The sequence below is a fragment of the Oncorhynchus masou genome, chromosome 5 (genome assembly GCF_036934945.1).
Source record: "Oncorhynchus masou masou isolate Uvic2021 chromosome 5, UVic_Omas_1.1, whole genome shotgun sequence".
Lineage (NCBI taxonomy): Eukaryota > Metazoa > Chordata > Actinopteri > Salmoniformes > Salmonidae > Oncorhynchus > Oncorhynchus masou.
The window spans coordinates 7684200-7711037 of NC_088216.1; the positions used below are offsets into that span (position 1 = coordinate 7684200).

Here is a 26838-nt window from a genome sequence, read left to right on the forward strand (position 1 = left end):
TGTAGCATGTTATCCATATATAGTCTAATGTAGTCTGTTATCCATATATAGTCTAAAGTAGTCTGTTATCCATATGTAGTCTAATGTAGCATGTTATCCATATGTAGTCTAATGTAGCATGTTATCCATATATAGTCTAATGTAGCATGTTATCCATATGTAGTCTAATGTAGCATGTTATCCATATGTAGTCTAATGTAGCATGTTATCCATATATAGTCTAATGTAGCATGTTATCCATATGTAGTCTAATGTAGCCTGTTATCCATATATAGTCTAAAGTAGCCTGTTATCCATATATAGTCTAAAGTAGACTGTTATCCATATATAGTCTAAAGTAGTCTGTTATCCATATATAGTCTAAAGTAGCCTGTTATCCATATATAGTCTAATGTAGCATGTTATCCATATATAGTCTAATGTAGCCTGTTATCCATATATAGTCTAAAGTAGCATGTTATCCATATATATAGTCTAATGTAGCATGTTATCCATATATAGTCTAATGTAGTCTGTTATCCATATATAGTCTAAAGTAGTCTGTTATCCATATGTAGTCTAATGTAGCCTGTTATCCATATATAGTCTAATGTAGCCTGTTATACATATATAGTCTAATGTAGCATGTTATCCATATATAGTCTAAAGTAGCCTGTTATCCATATATAGTCTAATATAGCATGTTATCCATATATAGTCTAAAGTAGCCTGTTATCCATATATAGTCTAATATAGCATGTTATCCATATATAGTCTAATGTAGCCTGTTATCCATACATAGTCTAATGTAGCATGTTATCCATACATAGTCTAATGTAGCATGTTATCCATACATAGTTTATTGTAGCCTGTTGTCAAAACATCGTATAATGTAACCTGTTATGCATATATGGTCTAATGTAGCCTGTTATCCATATATAGTCTAAAGTAGCCTGTTATCCATATATAGTCTAATGTAGCATGTTATCCATACATAGTTTATTGTAGCCTGTTGTCAAAATATTGTATAATGTAACCTGTTATGCATATATGGTCTAATGTAGCCTGTTATCCATATATAGTCTAAAGTAGCCTGTTATCCATATATATTCTAATGTAGCCTGTTATCCATATATAGTCTAATGTAGCATGTTATCCATATATAGTCTAATGTAGCCTGTTTTCCATATATAGTCTAATGTAGCCTGTTATCCATATATAGTCTAATGTAGCATGTTATCCATATATAGTCTAATGTAGCCTGTTATCCATATATAGTTGAATGTAGCATGTTATCCATATATAGTCTAGTGTAGCCTGTTATCATGTCCAGTCCAACTCCCGTATGGACTTGGGAGAGTCGAAGGTCAAGAGCCATGCGTCCTCCGTAACATAACCCAACCAAGCCACACTTCCCACAGAACACTCAAGCCAGCCACACTGATGTGTCAGAGGAAACACCTTGCACCTGGCGACTGTGTCACACCCGACACGCCACAGGAGTCGCTAGAGCGCAATGGAACAAGGACGTCCCTGCCTACCAAACCCTCCCCTAACCCGGAAGAAGCTGGGCCAGTTATCCACCGCCTGATGGGTCTCCCGGTCGCGGCCGACTCAAACCAGGATCTCTAGTGGCACAGCTAGTAACTGTGATGCAGTGCCTTAGACCACTGCACCACTCAGGAGCCCCGACTAAGTTTCTCCTGATGTGTTTAAGGATGATTTACTTTGTATTGCTGTTAGACATTATTACTTATTTTATATTTTATATTTTTTTGTTTAGAAACATGTAATCAGCACATTACATACATTTAAACATTTGCAGTTTTTTACATTTTATATTAATTATAATTTTATATTACATAATAATATATTGTTCAGTTTCATGATATCACGTGTTTTGTCATCACATTTTTCATTATTAACTATCATTATTATGTATTTTATATACGTTAAATACATGTTTACCTTTGCAGTTTTTACAGCGTGGTTTAGTGTCAATACAGTATAAGCATCATGTTGTAAATAAGATCAACATTTAAGACAATAAATACACAGATTATTTGATCAACTAATTATACATTTATTCATAACTATTTCCACTCAGCTCTTGTTTCTTGTATTTCTGCCTATTAGACACATGATGGCGACATTGAATCATTTAACCATGAGCGGCTCGGCCAGCGTCTCCTCAACTCAGTCCTGGGGACCCCAAGGTGTGAACGTTTTGGTTTTTGCCCAAGCACTACACAGCTGATTCAAATAATATAATCTTAGTGTCGAGTTGATTACTCAAACACAGAGGCAGTGCTGCTTAGTTGTCTTATTAACCTCAGAAATATCATTTATATTTACTGAAATGACTCTTGTTTATCCCTTTGTGTGCTCCTCCGGTGAAGGGTATTCAGCTGTATGAGCACGGCCAGTATTTATTTTCACTTAAACAGCTGTTTTCCAATGAATGTCTATTGTAGCCTCAACAGCACTTTGTAGGTTAGCACCATGGTGTAACCGGAGGACAGCTAGTTTTCGTCCTCCACTGGGTACAATGACTTCAATAAAAAACCAATGTAGAACTCTGATACTCTCTATGTTCTCTACTGTAAATGTTCGGAGATAGAGTATCGAGAGTTCTACATTCTAAATCTAGGTTATGTACTGTAGGTGTGGAGATAGAGTATTGAGAGTTCTACATTCTAAATCTAGGTTAGGTACTGTAGGTGTGGAGAGAGAGAGAGTATCAGAGTTCTACATTCTAAATCTAGGTTATGTACTGTAGGTGTGGAGAGAGAGAGAGTATCAGAGTTCTACATTCTAAATCTAGGTTATGTACTGTAGGTGTGGAGAGAGAGAGTGTCAGAGTTCTACATTCTAAATCTAGGTTATGTACTGTAGGTGTGGAGAGAGAGGGTGTCAGAGTTCGACAAGAGAGATTATATGCCTCTGTCAACTTCAAGAATCCCAACATGTCCACTTGCACCTTGGAGAGGCTAAAGGTGAGAGGTGGGATGAAACTAATGCTGTCATATGCATTTAACTATGTGAAATGTGCTTTCAATTTTTTAGCTTGAACTTAAGGAGTGTGTACTTTTGGGACCATGCCATCGGTTCCATTGTACTTTGGGGACTATGCCATTGGTTCCATTGTACTTTTGGGACTATACTATTTGTTCCATTGTACGCTTAGGGCTATGCGATTGGTTCCATTGTTCTTTTGGGATAATCTTTATTTAATGTTTATTTTATCCAGGCAAGTCAATTAAGAACAAATTCTTATTTACAATGGTGGCCTTTCAAGAGGCATAAGGTCTCCTGTGGGAACGGGGGTTAAAAAAGGCAATGCAAACGAGTGACGTGCTGACAACTAGAAACAGCTACATGTCTCCATAACCTGTTCATCTACATGTTCTTTGAACTCATCCAATGGAGGACATATTCCAAGATCAAGGGGCTGAATAATGAAAGGACTTTTTTCCAATTCTCGGTACTGTTATCATAGAACAAGATTGAGATCTGAGTTTGTATGTGTTCTCATTTCATGCTAGAAGAGAGGATATAATATATCAGTTTTCCTTAGATGTTCTTCTGAATAAGAATGTACCAGTGTTAGAGCCTGGGTGTTGCTACTGATGTCCACCTGACAGCACTGTAGAGATCACAATGGTGAGTTAGACGTCTCTGCGTCATACACAGAGTCAAGAGCCTTCAGTGGAGAGCTTGAGTCTTGCACATAAATAGTATCATCATTGTCCAACACAGAGAGAAAAGTACAACGTTTCAACTCCTTTCTGTCGGGAATTGAAAAACAAGCCAGTAATAAAACCCAATATAATGTTATTGGTTTCATCGTACTCTGGGACGATGCTATTAATTCAATTGTACTTTTGGGACTATGCTATTTGTTCCATTGTATGTATTTGGACTGCACCTGCGGTTTGTCCTCCTGTCCAGGGGGTGGAGCTGGAGAGCACCAGGCTGGTGATCAGGTACCCAGACCACTAGATCCAGAGAACCCCACCTTCTCCTCAGAGGACCAACCCTACAGGCCTCAACACCTCCTCAGCCTCCCAGTACGCCTCCACAGGGTAAAGACATCCATCCGTCTGTCATTCAACACATCATTATGAGTTATTCTAAAGTGTTACCAATCAACTCATATAAACTTTTGAAATGTACAAAGTGATGGAAGGAGGAAGCAGGTGGAAGCAGGAGGAAGCAGGTGCAGGTGTTTGTGTTTTCATACTGTTTGTCTCTCTCTCTCCCAGGACCAGGAGGACGGCTCCCATCAATGGTGACGAGTGTTTCTTCTGGAGGACCACCGGCTGTTTCTATGGTGACAAGTGTTGCTTCAAACACAAGCCTGACCAGAGAGGAAGAGACAGGAAACCATGGCAACCCTGTCCAGCATGACAACCCTGACCACCACGCAGCGACTGGATATGAGAGAGGGAGGAGAGTGATGAAGATGAAGGAAGAGGATGAAGGACTCTGTCCTTACTTTAAAAGGGAACAGGAGGCTGGGGGTGTCACCCCATTTGTAGTCCTCCGGCACAGACCACAGATCCCAGACAGAACACTGGACATATATAATGAGTGTGTGAAGTGTCAATCAAAGTGAAGAGGAGTGCACCTCTGATTTCCTTCCCCCTCTCCCTCGGCCTGAGCTGTGAAACATGGAAATGACATCATCATTAGAACTTGAAGGGATCTCTGCCCAGTGAACCTCCTCTATGATGACCATGTTGTAGACACTAAGGGGGCTGACATCTGTTGTTATCATGTGTTTTACTGTGTATGTATATATGGTCATGTGACGGGACATGTGACCCCTTGTGATGTCACTGTGAGACTGTTATGGGATTTATATGAATAATGACTAAATGATGTCTATATTTAACATAGAACTATAACTAAACAGAATACTACCCTGTCACTGTATGAATGTATGAATCTTATTATAATCATAACACTGAATATAATGTGTGTAGTTTTAGTCAAGAATTGGAACAAGGACTTTCTGTTCCTTGTTAGAAATGAATGGAGCTATCGTCAGACCGGCTGGAATACTGTGTTCCTTACTGGACATTCTGTCCCCACCTAGGGAGGGGAGAGACCTTGGGCTTGTAGTAGATTGTTTAACAGGTGGCAGACAATGTGAGAAGGCTTGTGAACTATATTTCCATTGTATCTGAGAGGAGGAGGGACATTTATGATGAAATGTGAGGTATATAAACCAATGTACCAAAACCAAAATCAAATAGCTAAGAGATCCATGGTATGACCACCTTAAAACAATTCCATATGTCAGCTAGTAGCACCCCCCAAACGGCTCAGACTTTTAGAGGTTCAGAAACCCAGTGTCAGAGGGAGCAATGTCCAGCAGCGAGACACACAAAACAAATCAAACTGTATTAGTCACATGCGCCTTAATACAACAGGTGGACCATCCTGTGAAATGGTTACTGACAAGCCCTTAAGCAACAATGCAGTTGTTTCATGGAAGATTAGATTTTTTAATTTAAAAAATTGATTAAAAAAACTAAATAAATCACATAATTAAATAATAATAATGAAGCAGCAATAAACAATTACATGAAAGATTATTCATTGTCATTTTCAAAAAACACGCATCACTCAGATACAGTAGGACACACTAATCCCAGACAGACTTAGTTATATTCATGTCAGGGTTCACTTTGAGTCCGTTGTTCTGAAGATCAGTGAGCTGAAGACATCTCTTTCACACAAGAACACAGTGGATATACAGAGCAGCTTGCCTTGGCCTTGTCATAATGACAGCTCACTGTTGTCTGTTGTTTCTAGCTAGCTAATGTTGACAGCTAAATGAGAGCAAACTGACTAGCTCACTAGTTAACTATGGGGTCGTGCTGTAATTCAGTAGCAGCACATCATATTGTTCACAATCCAGTACATTCAGAGTAGCTGTGTGATGCACAAAAATGCTTGTTTATCACTGAATAACAGCAGCTTCATGTAGCTAACAAGCTAGCCGAGATCACTAATTTGCTCAATTCAAATAACACAGTATTGTTACGTGCATGCCTGGTTTATTCTATATAAATATTTGACATTTTCAAATGGTATTTTACCTTCTATTTTGTTTATTTTCATCGGACGAGTAGGGACATATGAAGCCTGGAGGCTGCAATAATGTTGAGATGTCAGTAGGGAGAGCTCTAGTCTAGAACACTGGAACCATCTGTTCTGGAACCTTCAGTACCAGCTGATAAGAGGTGATGGGAATGGGTCACATTTTGTCTCTTGTAAAACATGTAGGCCCACTCCTCAAATGAAGAAATGCAACAACAGTATGCTGACTTTAGCACATTTTCTATTTAGATACAGTAACATCCCTTATGTGACACGCTTTTCCTGCATGTTAATGACCTGACTAGGCTACTTTTAAAATGTGTCAACCACAGAATTCACACATAGGCTTTGCCTGCTTCTACTAACACTTACAGTAGACTACTTCTTGTTTCCATTCAGTGACAGTAAGTTGACTGACTGTTCAAGACCTCTCCCCTTCACTTCACTCTGTGAGTACACTTGACAATATCTTGAAATATAGTTTAAGCTTTGTTGTTTTTAGCCAAACATCACATGGCTTACTGTATCTTTGTACTTGTTGGTTTATTTTGAACTGTGTTTTGGTTGTTACATCAGGGCCTGTATTCATAAAGTGTCTCAGATGGTCCATATAATTATGATCTAAAAGGCTAAACTGATCCCAGATCAGCTCTCCTACTCTGATACACTTTGTGAAAACTGACCCTTGACTGTGGTTTCATGTGTGTAGTTTAGGTCAGTTTATTCAATTGCATGTTTAAAACATGATCAGTTTTAATGGGGTGAGTGACTGGTTGCCGGGAAGTCAGGCGCAGGAGAGCAGAGATGGGTGATAACAGGAGAACTTTAATATACACCCTGGCCCAAGGGCACAGGCGAGGCAGCACAAAGCACAACCACAGTAACATCAACCAGATTAAGCACAACAAACAAACCTGGGTTTGAAACAAACGCCGCCCGAACAAGGAGAGGGACCGACTTCGGCAAAAGTTGTATCATCAGTAGAGTAGAGTATACCAGTAATACTCAGATCTCCATTCAATAGGGTCATTGTTCCCTGTCAAAGTATAACAGTGTCAAGTATAAATGTGTGTGTGATCAAATCACATTTTATTGGTCACATACACATGGTTAGCAGATGTTAATGTGAGTGTAGCGACATGCTTGTGCTTCTTGTTCCGACCATGCAGTAATAACCAACGAGTAATATAACAAATTCACAACAACTAACCTTATACACACAAGTGTAAATGAATGAATAAGAATATGTACATATAAATATATGGATGAGCGATGGCCGAACGGCATAGGCAAGATGCAGTAGATGGTATAGAGTACAGTATATACATATGAGATGAGTAATGTAGGGTAGGTAAACATTATATAAAGTGCCATTGTTTAAAGTGAGCAATAATACATTTATTACATCCAATTTTTAATTATTAAAGTTGCTATAGAGTTGAGTCAGTGTGTTGGCAGCAGCCACTCAATGTTAGTGATGGCTGTTTAACCGTCTGATGGCCTTGAGATAGAAGCTGTGTTTCAGTCTCTCGGTCCCAGCTTTGATGCACCTGTACTGACCTCGCCTTCTGGATGATAGCGGGGTGAACAGGCAGTGGCTCGGGTGGTAGATGTCCTTGATGATCTTTATGGCCTTCCTGTAACATCGGGTGGTGTAGGTGTCCTGGAGGGCAGGTAGTTTGCCCCCGATGATGCGTTGTGCAGACCTCACTACCCTCTGGAGAGCCTTACGGTTGAGGGCGGAGCAGTTGCCGTACCAGGCGGTGATACAGCCCGCCAGGATGCTCTCGATTGTGCCTCTGTAGAAGTTTGTGAGTGCTTTTGGTGACAAGCCGAATTTCTTCAGCCTCCTGAGGTTGAAGAGGCGCTGCTGCGCCTTCTTCACGATGCTGTCTGTGTGAGTGGACCAATTCAGTTTGTCTGTGATGTGTATGCCGAGGAACTTAAAACTTGCTACTCTCTCCACTACTGTTCCATCGATGTGGATAGGGGGGTGTTCCCTCTGCTGTTTCCTGAAGTCCACAATCATCTCCTTAGTTTTGTTGACGTTGAGTGTGAGGTTATTTTCCTGACACCACACTCCGAGGGCCCTCACCTCCTCCCTGTAGGCCGTCTCGTCGTTGTTGGTAATCAAGCCTACCACTGTTGTGTCGTCCGCAAACTTGATGATTGAGTTGGAGGCGTGCGTGGCCACGCAGTTTAGGGTGAACAGGGAGTACAGGAGAGGGCTCAGAACGCACCCTTGTGGGGCCCCAGTGTTGAGGATCAGCGGGGAGGAGATGTTGTTACCTACCCTCACCACCTGGGGGCGGCCCGTCAGGAAGTCCAGTACCCAGTTGCACAGGGCGGGGTCGAGACCTAGGGTCTCGAGCTTGATGACGAGCTTGGAGGGTACTATGGTGTTGAATGCCGAGCTGTAGTCGATGAACAGCATTCTCACATAGGTATTCCTCTTGTCCAGATGGGTTAGGGCAGTGTGCAGTGTGGTTGAGATTGCATCGTCTGTGGACCTATTTGAGCGGTAGGCAAATTGGAGTGGGTCTAGGGAGTCAGGTAGGGTGGAGGTGATATGGTCCTTGACTAGTCTCTCAAAGCACCTCATGATGACGGAAGTGAGTGCTTCGGGCGGTAGTCGTTTAGCTCAGTTACCTTAGCTTTCTTGGGAACAGGAACGATGGTGGCCCTCTTGAAGCATGTGGGAACAGCAGACTGGTATAGGGATTGATTGAATATGTCCGTAAACACACCAGCCAGCTGGTCTGCGCATGCTCTGAGGGCGCGGCTGGGGATGCCGTCTGGGCCTGCAGCCTTGCGAGGGTTAACACGTTTAAATGTTTTACTCACCTCGGCTGCAGTGAAGGAGAGACTGCATTTTTCCGTTGCAGGCAGTGTCAGTGGCACTGGTCCGTGACTGGGCTGGATTTCTTCCTGTAGTCCGTGATTGACTGTAGACCCTGCCACATGCCTCTTGTGTCTGAGCCGTTGAATTGGGATTCTACTTTGTCTCTGTACTGACGCTTAGCTTGTTTGATAGCCTTACGGAGTGAATAGCTGCATTGTTTGTATTCAGTCATGTTACCAGACACCTTGCCCTGATTGAAAGCAGTGGTTCGCGCTTTCAGTTTCACACGAATGCTGCCATCAATCCAAGGATTCTGGTTAGGGAATGTTTTAATCGTTGCTATGGGAACGACATCTTCAACGCACGTTCTAATGAACTCGCACACCGAATCAGCGTATTCGTCAATGTTGTTATTTGACGCAATACGAAACATGTCCCAGTCCACGTGATGGAAGCAGTCTTGGAGTGTGGAGTTAGCTTGGTCGGACCAGCGTTGGACAGACCTCAGCGTGGGAGCTTCTTTTTTTAGCTTTTGTCTGTAGGCAGGTATCAGCAAAATGGAGTTGTGGTCAGCTTTTCCGAAAGGGGGGCGGGGCAGGGCCTTATATGCGTCGCGGAAGTTAGAGTAACAGTGATCCAAGGTTTTTCCGCCCCTGGTTAGCAATCAATATGCTGATAAAATTTAGGGAATTTTTTTTGTTTGTTTTCAGATTAGCCTTGTTAAAATCCCCAACAACGATGAATGCAGCCTCCGGATAAATGGTTTCCAGTTTGCAAAGAGTTAAATAAAGTTCGTTCAGAGCCATCTATGTGTCTGCTTGGGGGGGGATATATACGGCTGTGATTATAATCGAAGAGAATTCTCTTGGTAGGTAATGCGGTCTATATTTGACTGTGAGGAATTCTAAATCAGGTGAACAGAAGGATTTGAGTTCCTGTATGTTTCTTTCATCGCACCATGCCTCGTTAGCCATAAGGCATACACCCCACCCCTCTTCTTACCAGAAAGGTGTTTGTTTCTGTCGGCGCGATGCGTGGAGAAACCCGTTGGCTGCACCGCATCGGATAGTGTCTCTCCAGTGAGCCATGTTTCCGTGAAGCACAGAACGTTACAGTCTCTGATGTCCCTCTGGAATGCTACCCTTGCTCGGATTTCATCAACCTTGTTGTCAAGAGACTGGACATTGGCAAGAAGAATGCTAGGAAGTGGGGCCCGATGTGCCCGTCTCCGTAGTCTAACCAGAAGACCGCTACGTTTCCCTCTTATTCGGAGTCGATCCATTCCGTTGTCCTGTTTGTAAGGCAGAACACAGGATCCGCGTCGCGAAAAACATATTCTTGGTCGTACTGATGGTGAGTTGACGCTGATCTTATATACAGTAGTTCTTCTCGGCTGTATGTAATGAAACCTAAGATGACCTGAGGTACTAATGTAAGAAATAACACGTAAAAAAACAAAAAACTGCATAGTTTCCTAGGAATGCAAAGCGAGGCGGCCATCAATGTCGGCGCCGGAAGTCAATACAGAGAACTGGCGGAGGGATATTTGTTTTTGTTTTTTGTGAACAGTTTTCCTTGGGGTTTTGCCTGCTACACACGTTCTGTTATAGTCACAGACATGATTTAACCAGTTTTATAAACGTCAGAGTGTTTTCTATCCACACATACTAATCATATGCATATACTATATTCCTGGCATGAGTAGCAGGACGTTGACATTTTGCGCAATTTTTAACAAAAAGCTGAAAAAATTAACACGCTCTTTTAGAGGCTAATTAGCTTAGTGATGAGCTTTGAGGGCACTATGGTGTTGAACACTGAGCTGTAGTCAATGAATAGCATTCTCACATAGGTGTTCCTTTTGTCCAGGTCTGAAAGGGCAGTGTGGAGTTCAACAGAGATTGCATCATCTGTGGATCTGTTGGGGCAGTATGCAAATTGGAGTTGGTCTAGGGTTTCTGGGATAACGTTGTTGATGTGAGCCATGACCAGCCTTTAAAAGCACTGTGTGTGTGAGTCACTTGCTGTTTAGACTCACAGCTTTAGGGTAGAAGCTATATTGAACGTGGTGGTCAGTCTTTAGGCTGCTGTACAACTTGATGGACCGTAGAGGATTGAACATTTATCCTCCTGTATTTGGGGATCTGAGAATAAAACAACTTCAGAACGATGAAGGGAAAGACATGTGTTTGCAGTTATACAGACATCTTAAATAGACAGAGGTCGACAGACATGCAACACGTCACACACATTACATACATAGTGCAATAGACTTACAGACAGACAGTATTCACATAGCCAACCATATAGCACAATACAACACAACACAATATGAGCCAGGTTCATTTTCAGTAATGAGGCCCTGTACCCCATTTACAGTTTCTACTTCAATGTATCAGGTGGAGTTATTCACCAGCTATAGAGAGAGTTGTTGTTTATGTTTCTCAGACTGCAGGGTGGGAGATGCAACAATGGCCTTGAGAACAGCAGGAAGTGTGTTGGTGGTCTTTCTCTGGTCTGTGGCAGGTATGGTCTCATTCTTATCTTTTCCTTGCCCGGTTTGTCAAACTACAGTTGTCTTTCTCACACTAAACCAAAGAGTATCAATATCTCAACTCAGCAACTATGGAACAAAGTGTTAGTGTGAGCCACAAGACCTTGAACTTAATGTAACGTCCTTGTGATGTCTAACTGTGTTTCAGTGGTACTGGGGCAGAATGTCTGGAGTGTTACCTACACCAAGAAGAGTATCTGTGCCTTGAAGGGGTCAACAGTGGAGATGTCCTGCACTTACACATATCCCAGAGGTTATATCGTCACAACAACCTTGTGGTTCACTGAAATTTATGATGTGGAGAATTATGAGAGTCTGTTAGATGACCCAGACTACAAAGGTCGTGTGACGTACCGTAGTGATAAGACGAATGGACACACCCTGACAATCACAAACCTGAGAGAGAGTGACTCAGCAACGTACAAGTTCAGATTTATAACAAATCAGACCGGAGGGAAATATTTTGGGAGCCCTGGAGTCACTTTGTCTGTTACAGGTACAGTGACATTGTATATAATCCTAAACTGTTTAATTGGTTCTGGGAAATTGTCTTGATTTGTACAGAAATAATATAATTCATATGAATGTATGGTATAATAGGAATGTCTGAATTGATGATTTGAGAACGTCCACTCCTGTCTCATTTGAACTAGACAACAGGTCATTGATGGTTTTAATGTTGTTTTCTACTCCAGGCGTGCAGGTGAAGGTGACCACTACATGGTGGTCAACGACACTGACCTGTAGCACCACCTGTACTCTGACTGACAACCCCAACCCCACCTACATCTGGTACAGGAACAGTAAAATTGTACAACAGGACTCCTCTCCCTCATACAAAGTCCGCTTTAAAACTGAAGACAGCTTCTACTGTGCTGTAAAAGGCATCAATTCTAATGCAGTGTGTGAGTGTGACTGATACACTTTTAAAGTCTGTCAAAATCATCCAATACATCACTGGTCAGTGTTGATGTTTAGTGAAACAGACATGAGATAGAGCTACTATTTAATTTAGATTAACTTCTTGCGTCGAGCAATCCCAGATCCGGGATCCTATTTATAGCCTCAAGCTCATTAGCATAACGCAACGTTAACTATTCATGAAAATCGCAAATGAAATGAAATAAATATATTTGCTCTCAAGCTTAGACTTTTGTTAACAACACTGTCATCTCAGATTTTCAAAATATGCTTTTCAACCATAGCTAAACAAGCATTTGTGTAAGAGTATTGATAGCTAGCATAGCTATAAGCCTAGAATTCAGCCAGCAACATTTTCACAAAAACAAGAAAATCATTCAAATAAAATCATTTACCTTTGAAGAACTTCAGATGTTTTCAATGAGGAGACTCTCAGTTAGATAGCAAGTGTTCAGTTTTTCAAAAATATATTATTTGTGTAGGACAAATCGCTCCGTTTTGTTCACGTTTGGCTATGAAAAAAACCTGTATCCAGTTATAGCCTCAAGCTCATTAGCATAACGTAACGTTAACTATTTATGAAAATCGCAAATGAAATGAAATGAATGTGCTTGCTCTCAAGCTTAGCCTTTTCTTAACAACACTGTCAACTCAGATTTTCAAAATATGCTTTTCAACCATAGCAAAACAAGCATTTGTGTAAGAGTATTGATAGCTAGTGTAGCATTTAGCATAGCATTTAGCGGGCAACATTTGCACAAAAACCAGAAAAGGATTCAAATAAAATCATTTACCTTTGAAGAACTTCGGATGTTTTCAATGAGGAGACTCTCAGTTACATAGCAAATGTTCAGTTTTTCCTGAAAGATTTGTTGTGTAGGAGAAATCGCTCCGTTTTGTACATCACGTTTGGTACCAAAAAAAAACCTAAAATTCAGTCATCAAAACGGCAAACTGTTTTCCAAATTAACTCCATAATATCGACTGAAACACGGCAAATGCTGTTTAGAATCAATCCTCAAGGTGTTTTTCACATATCTCTTCATTGATATATCGTTCGTGAATGTCTACTTTCTCCTGTGAATCGCTTGGAAAAAGACGTGCAGTTGAAGATGACGCACCAATTTCGACGGAGGACACCGGGCGGACACCTGGCAAATGTAGTCTCTTATGGTCAATCTTCCAATGATATGCCTACAAATACGTCACAATGCTGCAGACACCTTGGGGAAACGATAGATCGGGCAGGCTCATTCCTTGCGCATTCACAGCCATATAAGGAGACAATGAAAAACAGAGCCTCAAAAATCCTGCTAATTTCCTGTTTGAAGTTTCATCTTGGTTTCGCCTGTAGCATCAGTTCTGGGGCACTCACAGATAATATCTTTGCAGTTTTGGAAACGTCAGAGTTTTCTCTTTCCAAAGCTGTCAATTATATGCATAGTCGAGCATCTTTTTGTGACAAATTATTGCACTTAAAACGGGCACGTTTTTTTTTTATCCAATAATGAAATAGCTCCCCCATAGATGTAACAGGTTAATGGTGGTTGCTTTTACAGTTCTAAATACTGACACCATTTCATAATGAGAAGACTAACTTTCACAATGTTATCTAGACGGCACAAAGAACTGTTTAAACTGCCCTGTTTTTCAATTGACAGACATTTCTACAATGTTAATGTCATAATGTTATTCTGCTGGTCTGTTTGGCGTAATTTTACATAGTTGTCTTTCACTCATTGAGCGATGCTTATCTGTTGTTCCCATTCACACCCAACTCAGTAACTATGTCGACAAAGTGTGGACAAACCATCTTGTTAGTGAAAGCCATTTTGGAAGAAATGTTTTTTTCATAAATGTTGTGTTGTGTGACTGTGTGTTTCAGTGGTAATGGGTCAGAATGGCTGGAGTGTTACACACACCACTCAGAGTATCTGTGTCTTGAAGGGGTCAACAGTGGAGCTGACCTGTTCTTATACATATCCCAGTGGTACAGTCACAACAACCCTTTGGTTCACTAAATGGGGGACTGGTGTAGAACCTAAAGATCTAGGTCAGGACCCAGAGTATGCAGGTCGTCTGGTGTATCATGGAGATAAGAAGAAAGACTGTACCCTGACAATCACAGACCTGAGAGAGAGAGACTCAGCTACGTATTGGTTCAGACTATTAACAGATCAGGATGGAGGGACATTTACTGGCAATCCTGGAGTCACTCTGTCTGTTACAGGTACAGTTACATTCAATATAGTTAAACTGTTGAATTCCATTTAGTTCAGGAAAATTGTATTGGTTTGTATTTATGTCTGTATAACATAGGATTTCTTCCATATTTGTATTAGAGTGATAAATCAGTGATAAAGGGATTTACAGTGATATTGTTTTTTCTCCAGGTCTTCAGGTGAAGGTGACTGGTGGACATCAGGATAAGACACTGACCTGTATCACCACCTGTACTCTGACTGACAACCCCACCTACATCTGGTACAAGAACGGACAACATCTAGATGAGAGCACCTCCCCCCAGTACAAAGACTCAGTCTCCAGCAACTATGAAGACAGTTACTCCTGTGCTGTAAAAGGCCACGAGAATCTCCATTCTCCTGCAATGTGTAAGTCTGGACTTTTTTAATACAAAAATGTCATATAAATACAATTTTGTTCAGGTCTTGAGTCTTATCAATTAATATTGATCATTATTTAATAATGATGGTTGTCACAAATGTAAACTGTTAATGTTTCGGCCGTGAAAAGAAGAGGACCAAGGTGCAGCGTGATGAGCGTACATTTTATTTGATAAAAATGACGCCGAACAAAACAAAAAACACTACAAAAACAAACCGTGGAGCTGAAGGCTATGTGCCCTAAACGAAGTCAACTTCCCAAAGACAGGTGGAAAAAATGGCTACCTAAGTGTAGTTTTCAATCAGAGACAATGAGAGACAGCTGCCACTGTTGAGAACCACACTTGGCCAAACACAAAGAAATAGAAAACATAGAAATAAAGACACTAGAATGCCCACCCTAGTCACACCCTGGCCTAACCAAAATTGAGCATAAAAGCCTCTATGACCAGGGTGTGACAGTAACCCCCCGGCCTCATAACCTGAATCTAAAGGGGAGGGTCCGGGTGGGCTTCCTTCACGGCGGCGGCTTTGGTGCGGGACAGAAACCCCCCTCCGCCTCTGGCTCCACCCACTTTGGTGGCGCCTCTGGTGAGAGCGGAGCGGGCCCCGGACTGGGCACCCTCGCTGGAGGCCTTCGCTGGAGGCTCCGGACTGGAGGCTTTCGTTGGAGGCTTCGTACCATGGATCGTCGTTGGAGGCTTCGTGCCATGGATCGTCGCTGGAGGCTTCGTGTCATGGATCGTCGCTGGAGGCTTCGTGCCATGGATTGTCGCTGGAGGCTTCGTGCCATGGATTGTCGCTGGAGGCTTCGTGCCATGGATCATCACTGGAGGAGGAAACGTATGGGCAGTCTGGTACGTTGAGCTGCCACAGGGCTCACCAGGCCGGTGAGCCCTGTAAGCACGGGGAGTTGGCTCAGGTCTCCAACCTGACTCAGCCACACTCGCCGTTTCCCCCCAAAACATTTGCCTCTCGGGCTTCATTGCTAGCCGGGTCCCTTCGTAACGCTGCCGCTCTGCTCTTGCTGCCTCCAGTTCCTCCCGTGGACAGCGATACTCCCCAGCCTGCCTCCAGGGTAACTTACCGTCCAGGATCTCCTCCCAAGTACATGAATCCTGGACACGCTACTCCTCCTTACCACGCTGCTTGGTCCGTTGTTGGTGGTGGGAAGTTCTGTCACGGCCGTGAAAAGAAGAGGACCAAGGTGCAGCGTTGTGAGCGTATATTTTCATTTATTTAATAAAAATGATGACGAACGAAACACTACAAAAACAAACCGTGAAGCTAAAGGCTATGTTCCCTAAACAAAGTCAACTTCCCACAAAGACAGGTGGAAAAAAGGACTACCTAAGTATTGTTCTCAATCAGAAACAACGCTAGACAGCTGCCACTGATTGAGAACCACACCTGGCCAAACACCAAGAAATATAAAACATAGAAATAAAAACGCTGGAATGCCAACCCTAGTCACACCATGGCCTAACCAAAATAGAAAATTAAAGCCTCTCTATGGTGGGCGTGACAGTTAAACTTGTTTGTTTTTCTACTTTATAAACAACATCAGTGTATACTGGTAGATATTGTCATGAAAGATTTATCTAAGGTGTTATATTGTCTTCTTGTATTTCAGGTCAGAAGTGTTGGAGTGTGACTTACACCCATCAGAGTATCTGTGCTTTGAAGGGGTCAACAGTGGACATATCCTGCTCTTACACATATCCCAGTTATCATGAGATCAAAAATGCTCTCTGGTTTACTAAATGGTCTGGTATGGACACTGAAGATCTGAGCTCAATGCCAGGGTATGAAGGTCATATAGAGTACCTTGGGGATAAGGAGAGTGACTGTACCCTGAGAATCACAGACCTGAGATTGAATGACTCTGCAGGGTACAGGTTCAGATTCATAACATCTGGAGGAAAGTATTCTGGCTCACCTGTCTCCCTGACTATCACAGGTAAACTGTCACTCATCTCACATCTATTACAGTAATTGCCTTATTTAGGGAAGTCATACAGACACAGTAGTGGTATGTGATGGAAAAATACCAAATGTAGTATTTCACATAAGAGGACATACTTCACATTGAACAAAAATATAAACGCAACATATAAGGTGTTTGTCCCCTGTTTCATGAGTTTAAATAAAATATCCCCAAAATTTGCCATACGCACAAAAACCTTTTCTCTCAACTTTTGTGCAAACATTTGTGTACATCCCTGTTAGCGAGAATTTCTCCTTGGCCAGGATAATCCATTCACCTGACAGGTGTGACATATTAAGAAGCTGATTAAACAGCATGATCACAACACAGGTGCACCTTGTGCTGGGGACAATAATATGCCACTCTAAAATGTGCAGTTTTGTCACATAACACAATGCCACAGATGTCTCATGTTCTGAGGGAGTATGCAGCTGGCATGCTGACTGCAGGAATAGACACCAGAGCTGCTGCCAGATAATTTGATGTTAATTTCTCTACCGTAATTCACCTCCAATGACGTTTTTGAGAATTTGTCAGTAGTTCCAACCGGCCTCACAACCGCAGACCACGTGTATGGCCAAAATCAACACCCTGATCAACTCTATGCAAAGGAGATGTGTCGCGCTGCATGAGGCAAATGGTTGTCATACTACTGGTTTTCTGATTCACGCCCCTACCTTTTTTTTAAGGTATCTGTGACCAGCAGATGGATTTCTGTATTCGAATCATGTGAAATCCATAGATTAGGGCTTAAGGAACTTATTGAAATTTCAAGGACGGATTACCTTATTTGAAATATTACTCAGTAAAATCTTTGAAATTGTTGCATGTGTGAAACAAGCATTTCGCTACACACAATCTTTCGCTACACTTGCATTAACATCTGCTAACCATGTGTATGTGACCAATAAAGGTTGATTTGATGTTGTGTTTATATTTTTCTTTGTGGTATTAAATAGATAAGAAAAATAACAGAGTTATGTTGACAACTAACTTATATCCCGGGTGACATGGCTGAATGTATGACGCATAAAACAGGCCAGTCAAGTTCTTCCACACCGATCTCGACAATCCATTTCTGTATGGACCTCACTTTGTGGGGGGCATTGGAAAGAGTCTTCCTCAAATGGTTGGAAGTTGGAAGCACAGAATCTTCTAGAATGTCATTGTTTGCTGTTGCATTACGATTTCCCTTCACTGGAACGAAAGCGCCTAGCCAAAACCATGAAAAACAGCCCAGACCATTATTCCTCCTCCACCAAACTTTACAGTGGGCACTATGCATTCGGGCAGGTAACGTTAATTTAGCTCATGAAACACTTTACCTGTTGCATTCATATTTCTGTTCAGTGTAGTTGAAACAAAGACCTGAGAGAGACTGTCATGTATTATCTATATAATAGTTGAATCAGATCCAGGAGGGCAGTATGACATGGAGTTACTCTGTCACAGGTAATACCGTGTAAATACTAGAGTAATTCAATACAAATGTGCCTCATCAATCTACGGACTAACAATAATTTGAATTCAAACAAAATGAATAGTTTTACTGTAGGTTAGTTCAACATATCTTGATTTGGTTTATTCAGTATAAGGGTCAGGATGATACAGGATGTACAGACTGTAATAGGACTGGTTTGCATCATTTCTTCAGAAGAGAACTCAATAAAGTCATACAGTATTTTCATGTGTTGTATTTCTCTCCAGATCTTCAGGTAAAGATTACATCTTCACTGTTTTCAAGACAGGTGACACTGACCTGTATCACCACCTGTACTCTGACTGACAACCCCACCTACATCTGGTACAAGAACGGAAACAAAGTAAAGGAGGACACTTCCAGACTGGACTCACACTACCGTAACACTGAAGACAGCTTCTCCTGTGCTGTAAAAGGCCATGGGTACGTCCACTCTACTGCAGTGTGTGAGTATAGATTCAACTACAGTATTCCTCCTCATTAGGCTATATTCATTCATGTTGGGGAATTACACATCTGAAACACTCATCACACAGAAAGATCTGAGAAAAGAATACAGAAAACACTATATTGTCATGTTATTGTTTAAGGTGTCCGTGGTCAGAAGTGTTGGAGTGTGACTTACCCCCATCAGGGAGTCTGTGCCTTGAAGGGGTCATCAGTGGATATATCCTCCACGTATGACAGTGGTTATGATACGATCACATCAACACTCTGGTTTAGTCCCAAACAGAGTGACAGGTGGAGGGATGAGTTGATCCCTGAGGACCTAATCACAGACCCAGGGTATGCAGGTCGTGTGGAGTATGTTGGAGAGAAGGAGAGAGGTCGCTCCACCCTGAGAATCACAGATCTGAGAGAGGAGGACTCTGCTGAGTACAAGTTCATATTCAACACACAGACATCAAGATGGGGATACAGTTTCCCTGGAACAACTCTGACTGTCACAGGTAACACTGAACTCACAACCTGCAGGTGAATGTGACTCCTGTCTGGTGATGCAACATGTTGGTAACTTTCCCCAAATTCCAGAAATCCTGGTTGGAGGATTAATTTGTTCGGATTCTGGGAATATTGTGTAAATCATGGGGATTTTGGGAGAGTTAACAGAATTGTTGAACCCTGTTCCTGCCACACTGACAATGCAGCAGTGGGTGGATGAATATCTTAATGTATTATTTTACATTGATACAATAGCAACCTTCTGTGTCGGAAAGTCTTTGTTAACTTCTTGCGTCGAGCAATCCCGGATCCGGGATCCCATTTATAGCCTCAAGCTCATTAGCATAACGCAACGTTAACTATTCATGAAAATCGCAAATGAAATGAAATAAATATATTTGCTCTCAAGCTTAGACTTTTGTTAACAACACTGTCATCTCAGATTTTCAAAATATGCTTTTCAACCATAGCTAAACAAGCATTTGTGTAAGAGTATTGATAGCTAGCATAGCTATAAGCCTAGAATTCAGCCAGCAACTTTTTCACAAAAACAAGAAAATCATTCAAATAAAATCATTTACCTTTGAAGAACTTCATATGTTTTCAATGAGGAGACTCTCAGTTAGATAGCAAATGTTCAGTTTTTCCTGAAAGATTCTTTGTGTAGGAGAAATCGCCCCGTTTTGTACATCACGTTTGGGTACCAAAAAAAAACAAAAATTCAGTCATCAAAACGGCAAACTGTTTTCCAAATTAACTCCATAATATCGACTGAAACACGGCAAACGCTGTTTAGAATCAATCCTCAATGTGTTTTTCACATATCTCTTCATTGATATATCGTTTGTGGTAGTCTACTTTCTCCGGTGAATCGCTTGGAAAAAGACGTGCAGTTGAAGATGACGCACCAATTTCGACAGAGGACACCGGGCGGACACCTGGCAAATGTAGTCTCTTATGGTCAATCTTCCAATGATATGCCTACAAATACGTCACAATGCTGCAGACACCTTGGGGAAACAATAGATCGGGCAGGCTCATTCCTTGCGCATTCACAGCCATATAAGGAGACAATAAAAAACAGAGCCTCAAAATCCTGCTCATTTCCTGGTTGAAGTTTCATCTTGGTTTCGCCTGTAGCATCAGTTCTGGGGCACTCACAGACAATATCGTTGCAGTTTTGGAAACGTCAGAGTGTCTTCTTTCCAAAGCTTGTCAATTATATGCAAGGTCGAGCATCTTTTTGTGACAAAATATTGCGCTTAAAACGGGCACGTTTTTTTATCCAATAATGAAATAGCGCCCCCATAGATGTAACAGGTTTTAACAAGAAGTACATTTTTTACCGATGTATAACACTTGTATTTTCATGAAAGTTTATTATCACTATTCCTGTCATTTTAATTTGGCGCTCCGCAATTTCACCAGATGTTGGCCAGATGGAACACTAGCGTCCCACCTTGCACTAAGAGCTTTTAATTATGTTTTTACTCCAGGTCTTCAGGTGCGGATTAAGGATCCAACCAACATCATAGAGGGAAAGGGTCTTTGTCTGTTCTGTGAGTCCATATGCTTTCTGCAGAACAACCCCTCTTACATCTGGTACAAGAACGGACAACGTCTGTTCAGACACGAGACTAAGTACCTGATCCTAGACCCAGTCAGCAGTGAGGATGCAGGCAGATACTCCTGTGCTGTTAATGGCCAGGAGGATCTCCCCTCTGCTGAAGAGACTCTCACTGTCAGATGTGAGTATGTGGGATATAATTCTAGAACTACATGCTGATTATACAAAACATTAAGAACACCTGCTTTTTCCATGACATAGACCAGATCTACACAACTGGTGGTCTGCAGGCCAAACTTGGCCCCACTCAAGTTTTCTGAAGAAAACATTTACATATTTTGTTGCATTATACAATGTGTACTCTGACCTTTTCTGTCACCCTCTTTACCAGATGGCCCAAAGGTCACCTCAGTGTCAGTCAGTCCCTCTGGTGAAATAGTGGAGGGCAGTTCAGTGAATCTGACCTGCAGCAGTGATGCCAACCCACCTGTGGACAAATACACTTGGTACAAGAAGAACGTAGCCTCACCAAAAGCATCAGGACAGAGTTACAGCATCACTAACATCATCTCTGAGGACAGAGGAGAATATTACTGTGAGGCTGAGAATAAATATGGACGACTCAACTCTTCTTCTGTGTTTGTGGACGTTCAGTGTAAGTTCACCTCATCTTCCTCTATTCATTGATAATCACACAGGTCAACAACAATAAATAATCATTAGTAATGTAACACACATCATACCATATGACATAGAATTAATAGGCTTATCATTAGTAATATTACACACTTATCATACCATATGACATAGAATTAATAATATTACACACCTATCATACCATATGACATAGAATTAGTAATATTACACACTTATCATACCATATGACATAGAATTAGTAATTTTACACACTTATCATACCATATGACATAGTATTAGTAATATTACACACTTATCATACCATATGACATAGAATTAGTAATATTACACACTTATCATACCATATGACATAGTATTAGTTGGCCTGTATTTAAATAATTGTTTTATTTTCTTCTTCCCTGGTTTCTTCTATGTCATATCTCCACCTTGCATTTAAAATCTCAAGATACTACAGCATTGTTTCTCTGGGTTCCTGTGATGGGTGTGGGGGCTGCCCTGACTGTTGGAGCTCTTCTTGTCACCATCTACTGCTATATGAAGAGGTGAGCCAGCCATTTACATGAACTCTATTAGTAACATAGCAACTTCTAGAAGTCAGTAGAGAGCAGAACTCACTCTGTCCCTCATTACAGGAGACACACAGGAGGAAGTGATGACACAGCAGACAGACAGGTAATATTGTCAACAACCAAAGCTATTTCAATCCCAATGCCACAGACATAGACAGTAAGTGAATGGATTAATGGATTTGTGCTCTATACAGTATTGAGAGTATTTGTGTTTCTCTCTCTGTCTCTCCCTCTCTCTCTCTCTCCCCTCTTCCCCCCACCCCCCAGAGTGTCCATCCTGACCCCAACAGTGACATGTACACATCTCTGAACATGAAGACCAGGTCACCAGAGTATGACACCCTGGCAGTAAGTCTCTTATAATGCAGTCTGTGTGTCCGTGTACATACACGTGTTAGAGGGAGGGGTTTGTAAAGTGCTCATTCAATGTGTCTCCTTTCAGAATGTGAGGGACTTCGCAGTGACACAGCCCTCAGATACATGCTGAGCCCTCCGATTATGAGATCTTAAGAGAACCACCACAGAACCTGGACAAAAGAGAACCACCACAGAACCTGGACTGAAGAGAACCACCAAAGATTCTGTACTGAATAGAATCTCCACAGAACCTGGGCAGAAGAGAACCACCAAATATTCTGGACTGAAGAGAACCACCACAGAACCTGGACTGAAGAGAACCACCACAGAACCTGGACTGAAGAGAACCACCACAGAACCTGGACTGAAGAGAACCACCAAAGATTCTGGACTGAAGAGAACCACCACAGAACCTGGGCAGAAGAGAACCACCACAGAACCTGGACCGAAGAGAACCACCACAGAACCTGGACTGAAGAGCAACAGCATCAAACCAAAGCCCGGCCTCACAATGTTATTCTCTTACTATCATGTTGCTTTTTAATCTAGAAGGTTTGAGACAATGAGCTTTAACTTTTGAGTAAGTGCTGGAATTTAGATTGTTCTCCTTATGATAAATACAGTTTGTGCACTACCATTCAAAAGTTTGGGGTCGCTTAAAATGTCCTTGTTTTTGAAAGAAAAGCAAAAAAAAAAGTCCATTAAAATAGCATCTAATTGATCAGAAATGCAGTGTAGACATTGTTAATGTTGTAAATTACTATTGTAGCTGGAAATGGCAGTTGTTTTATGGAATATCTACAAAGGCAGACAGAGGCCCATTGTCAGCAACCATCACTCATGTGTTCCAATGGCACGTTGTGTTATCCAAGTTTATCATTTTAAAAGGTAAATTAATCATTAGAAAACCATGTTGTAATTATGTTAGCACAGCTGAAAACTGTTGTGCTCGCTGATTAAAGAAGCAATGAAACTGGCCTTTTTTACACTAGTTGAGTATCTGGAGCATCAGCATTTGTGGGTTCATTTACAGGTTCAACATGTCAACTTATCTGTTTACTATCTGTAGATTGTATTGCTTATCTTTTTTATGGGATTTTGCCAATTCCAGATTTTTATAACATATAAAGTTATGTCTTGTCTTAGTGACACAAAAAGGAATAATATTGACAAGATCTTTTAAATGTTTGTATCTCTGGAGTTGTTCCTGATGTGTTAAAATATGTTTTACTTTGTATTGCTGTCAGTCATTACTGGTCATTCTATATTTTATATTATGTAATACTATATTGTTCAGTGTCATGATATTGCTTGTTTTATTATCAAATAATTAATAATGACATATTTTAGACACATTGAATACAGTATAAGCATCATGTTGTAAATAAGCTCAAAGGTAGACAATAAAAAGACAACAAATAAATTGATTGTTTGACTAACATGCATTGATTCATAACTAAATCCATTCTGCTCGTTTCTTGTATTTCTACCTATTGGAGACATGATGGAACCATTGAACCACATAGCTTGGCTATAGGCAGGTCAGGGATACTACATTACTGTCAGGAGATACACTGTCAAAGATCAACACCAAGCACTGTTCATCACCTCTCACTCCCTCTCTCCCCCTTCTCTCCCTCTTTCCCTCTCTCCCCCTCTCTCCCTCTCTCTCTCCCCTCTCTCCCCCCTCTCCCCCCCTCTCTCCCTCTCTCCCCCCCCCTCTCTCCCACTCTCTCCCCTCTCTCTATCTCCCCATCTCTCTCCCTCTCCCCCCTCTCTCCCCCGCTTTCCCCTCTCTCCTCCCTCTCTCCCTCTCCCCCCCTCTCTCCCCCCTCTCTCCCCTCTCTCTCCTCTCTCTCTCTCTCTCCCCCCTCCCCCCCCCTCTCTCTCCCCCTCCCCCCCCTCTCTCTCCCCCTCCCCCCCTCTCCCCCTCCCCCCCTCTCTCTCCCCCTCCCCCCAGTTTGTTGCTGCTGGAGAAGTTTACCACTGTGCAGACTGCTCTCGGCTCCCCTCTCATGACTCCAGTGGTGGACCTCTCCTCCCCTCAGGACTCCAGTGGTGGATCTCTCCTCCCCTCATGACTCCAGTGGTGGACCTCTCCTCCTCTCATGACTCCAGTGGTGGACCTCTCCTCCTCTCATGACTCCAGTAGTGGACCTCTCCTCCCCTCATGACTCCAGTGGTGGACCTCTCCTCCCCTCATGACTCCAGTAGTGGACCTCTCCTCCCCTCATGACTCCAGTGGTGGACCTCTCCTCCCCTCATGACTCTAGTGGTGGACCTCTCCTCCCCTCAGGACTCTAGCGGTGGACCTCTCCTCCCCTCATGACTCCAGTAGTGGACCTCTCATCCCCTCATGACTCCAGTGGTGGACCTCTACTCTCCTCAGGACTCCAGTAGTGGACTTCTCATCCCCTCATGACTCCAGTGATGGACCTCTCCTCCCCTCAGGACTCCAGTGGTGGACCTCTCCTCCCCTCAGGACTCCAGTGGTGGACCTCTCCTCCTCTCAGGACTCCAGTGGTGGACCTCCTCCCCTCAGGACTCCAGTGATGGACCTCTCCTTCCCTCAGGACTCCAGTGATGGACCTCTCCTTCCCTCAGGACTCTAGCGGTGGACCTCTCCTCCCCTCATGACTCCAGTGGTGGACCTCTCCTCCCCTCAGGACTCCAGTGGTGGACCTCTCCTCCCCTCAGGACTCTAGCGGTGGACCTCTCCTCCCCTCAGGACTCCAGTGGTGGACCTCTCCTCCCCTCATGACTCCAGTGGTGGACCTCTCCTCCCCTCAGGACTCCAGTGATGGACCTCTCCTTCCCTCAGGACTCTAGCGGTGGACCACTCCTCCCCTCATGACTCCAGTGGTGGACCTCTCCTCCCCTCAGGACTCCAGTGGTGGACCTCTCCTCAGGACTCTACTGGGTGTGTATTTTTAACTCTGGCTATCATACCTGGGTTGTTACTGTGATTCTAGACCATGCTAGCCCACTGAGCTAAAGTGTAGACATTAGCTCCTGTTAGCTAACCTGAATCTCCAGGTCTAAGACAAGGTTTTCTCATCATTACAGACCAGCTCCGTTCACTGAAATCACACCCAGTCTGTTGTTTGGTTATTCCACATCTAAATTATACATACTTTAATGTGAGTGTGTATACCTACAGCTATAGACTGTCCAAAATAGCACCCTATTCCTACATAGTGCACTATTTTCTACCAGAGCCTCATAGTCACGGTCAAACATAGTGCACTGTGTAGGGGATAGGGTGTCATTTAGGTCACATTCATAATGTTGGGTTGTTGTAAGGTTGCTGTAATGGATTTATTCTGACCATGGTCCCCTCCCTTCCTCTCCTCCTCTGGTCCCCCTGTCCCTGTCTCTGGGTGGGGAACGTCACCATGGACCTCACTGAGAAACACATATTGGACCTTTTCAAAACGTATGACCATCATGCCCCATCTGTTTTAGTTCTGTATCTGCATCTCTAACTACATGTTAGTCAACAGACGCTCTTATCCAGAGACTTACAGGATGACTTTCAGAGTTCCACATTCTAATTATATCTCCCCTCAGCTACTGTACAGAACATAGAGAGTATCAGAGTTCTACATTCTAATTATATCTCCCCTCACCTACAGTACAGAACATAGAGAGTATCAGAGTTCCACATTCTAATTATATCTCCCCTCACCTACAGTACAGAACATAGAGAGTATCAGAGTTCCACATTCTAATTATATCTCCCCTCACCTACAGTACAGAACATAGAGAGTATCACAGTTCTACATTCTAATTATATCTCCCCTCACCTACAGTACAGAACATAGAGAGTATCAGAGTTCCACATTCTAATTATATCTCCCCTCACCTACAGTACAGAACATAGAGAGTATCACAGTTCTACATTCTAATTATATCTCCCCTCACCTACAGTACAGAACATAGAGAGTATCAGAGTTCTACATTCTAATTGTATCTCCCCTCACCTACAGTACAGAACATAGAGAGTATCAGAGTTCCACATTCTAATTATATCTCCCCTCACCTACAGTACAGAACATAGAGAGTATCACAGTTCCACATTCTAATTATATCTCCCCTCACCTACAGTACAGAACATAGAGAGTATCACAGTTCCACATTCTAATTATATCTCCCCTCAGCTACAGTACAGAACATAGAGAGTATCAGAGTTCCACATTCTAATTATATCTCCCCTCACCTACAGTACAGAACATAGAGAGTATCACA

The 26838-nt window shown here is 42.3% G+C and overlaps 1 protein-coding gene across 1 annotated transcript; it reads left to right on the forward strand.

The window, feature by feature from the left end:
* The first annotated feature begins 11615 nt into the window (after positions 1-11615).
* On the forward strand, positions 11616-24018 carry LOC135525792 (B-cell receptor CD22-like). The gene is made up of 13 exons (XM_064953660.1): positions 11616-11982; positions 12182-12391; positions 14293-14637; positions 14801-15019; positions 16665-16991; positions 18726-18944; positions 19089-19448; positions 20937-21188; positions 21399-21662; positions 22110-22206; positions 22297-22336; positions 22501-22581; positions 22676-24018. The coding sequence occupies exons 1-13, from the start codon at positions 11616-11618 to the stop codon at positions 22718-22720; spliced, it is 2826 nt and encodes a 941-aa protein (XP_064809732.1). The 3' UTR covers positions 22721-24018.
* The last annotated feature ends 2820 nt before the right edge of the window (positions 24019-26838 follow it).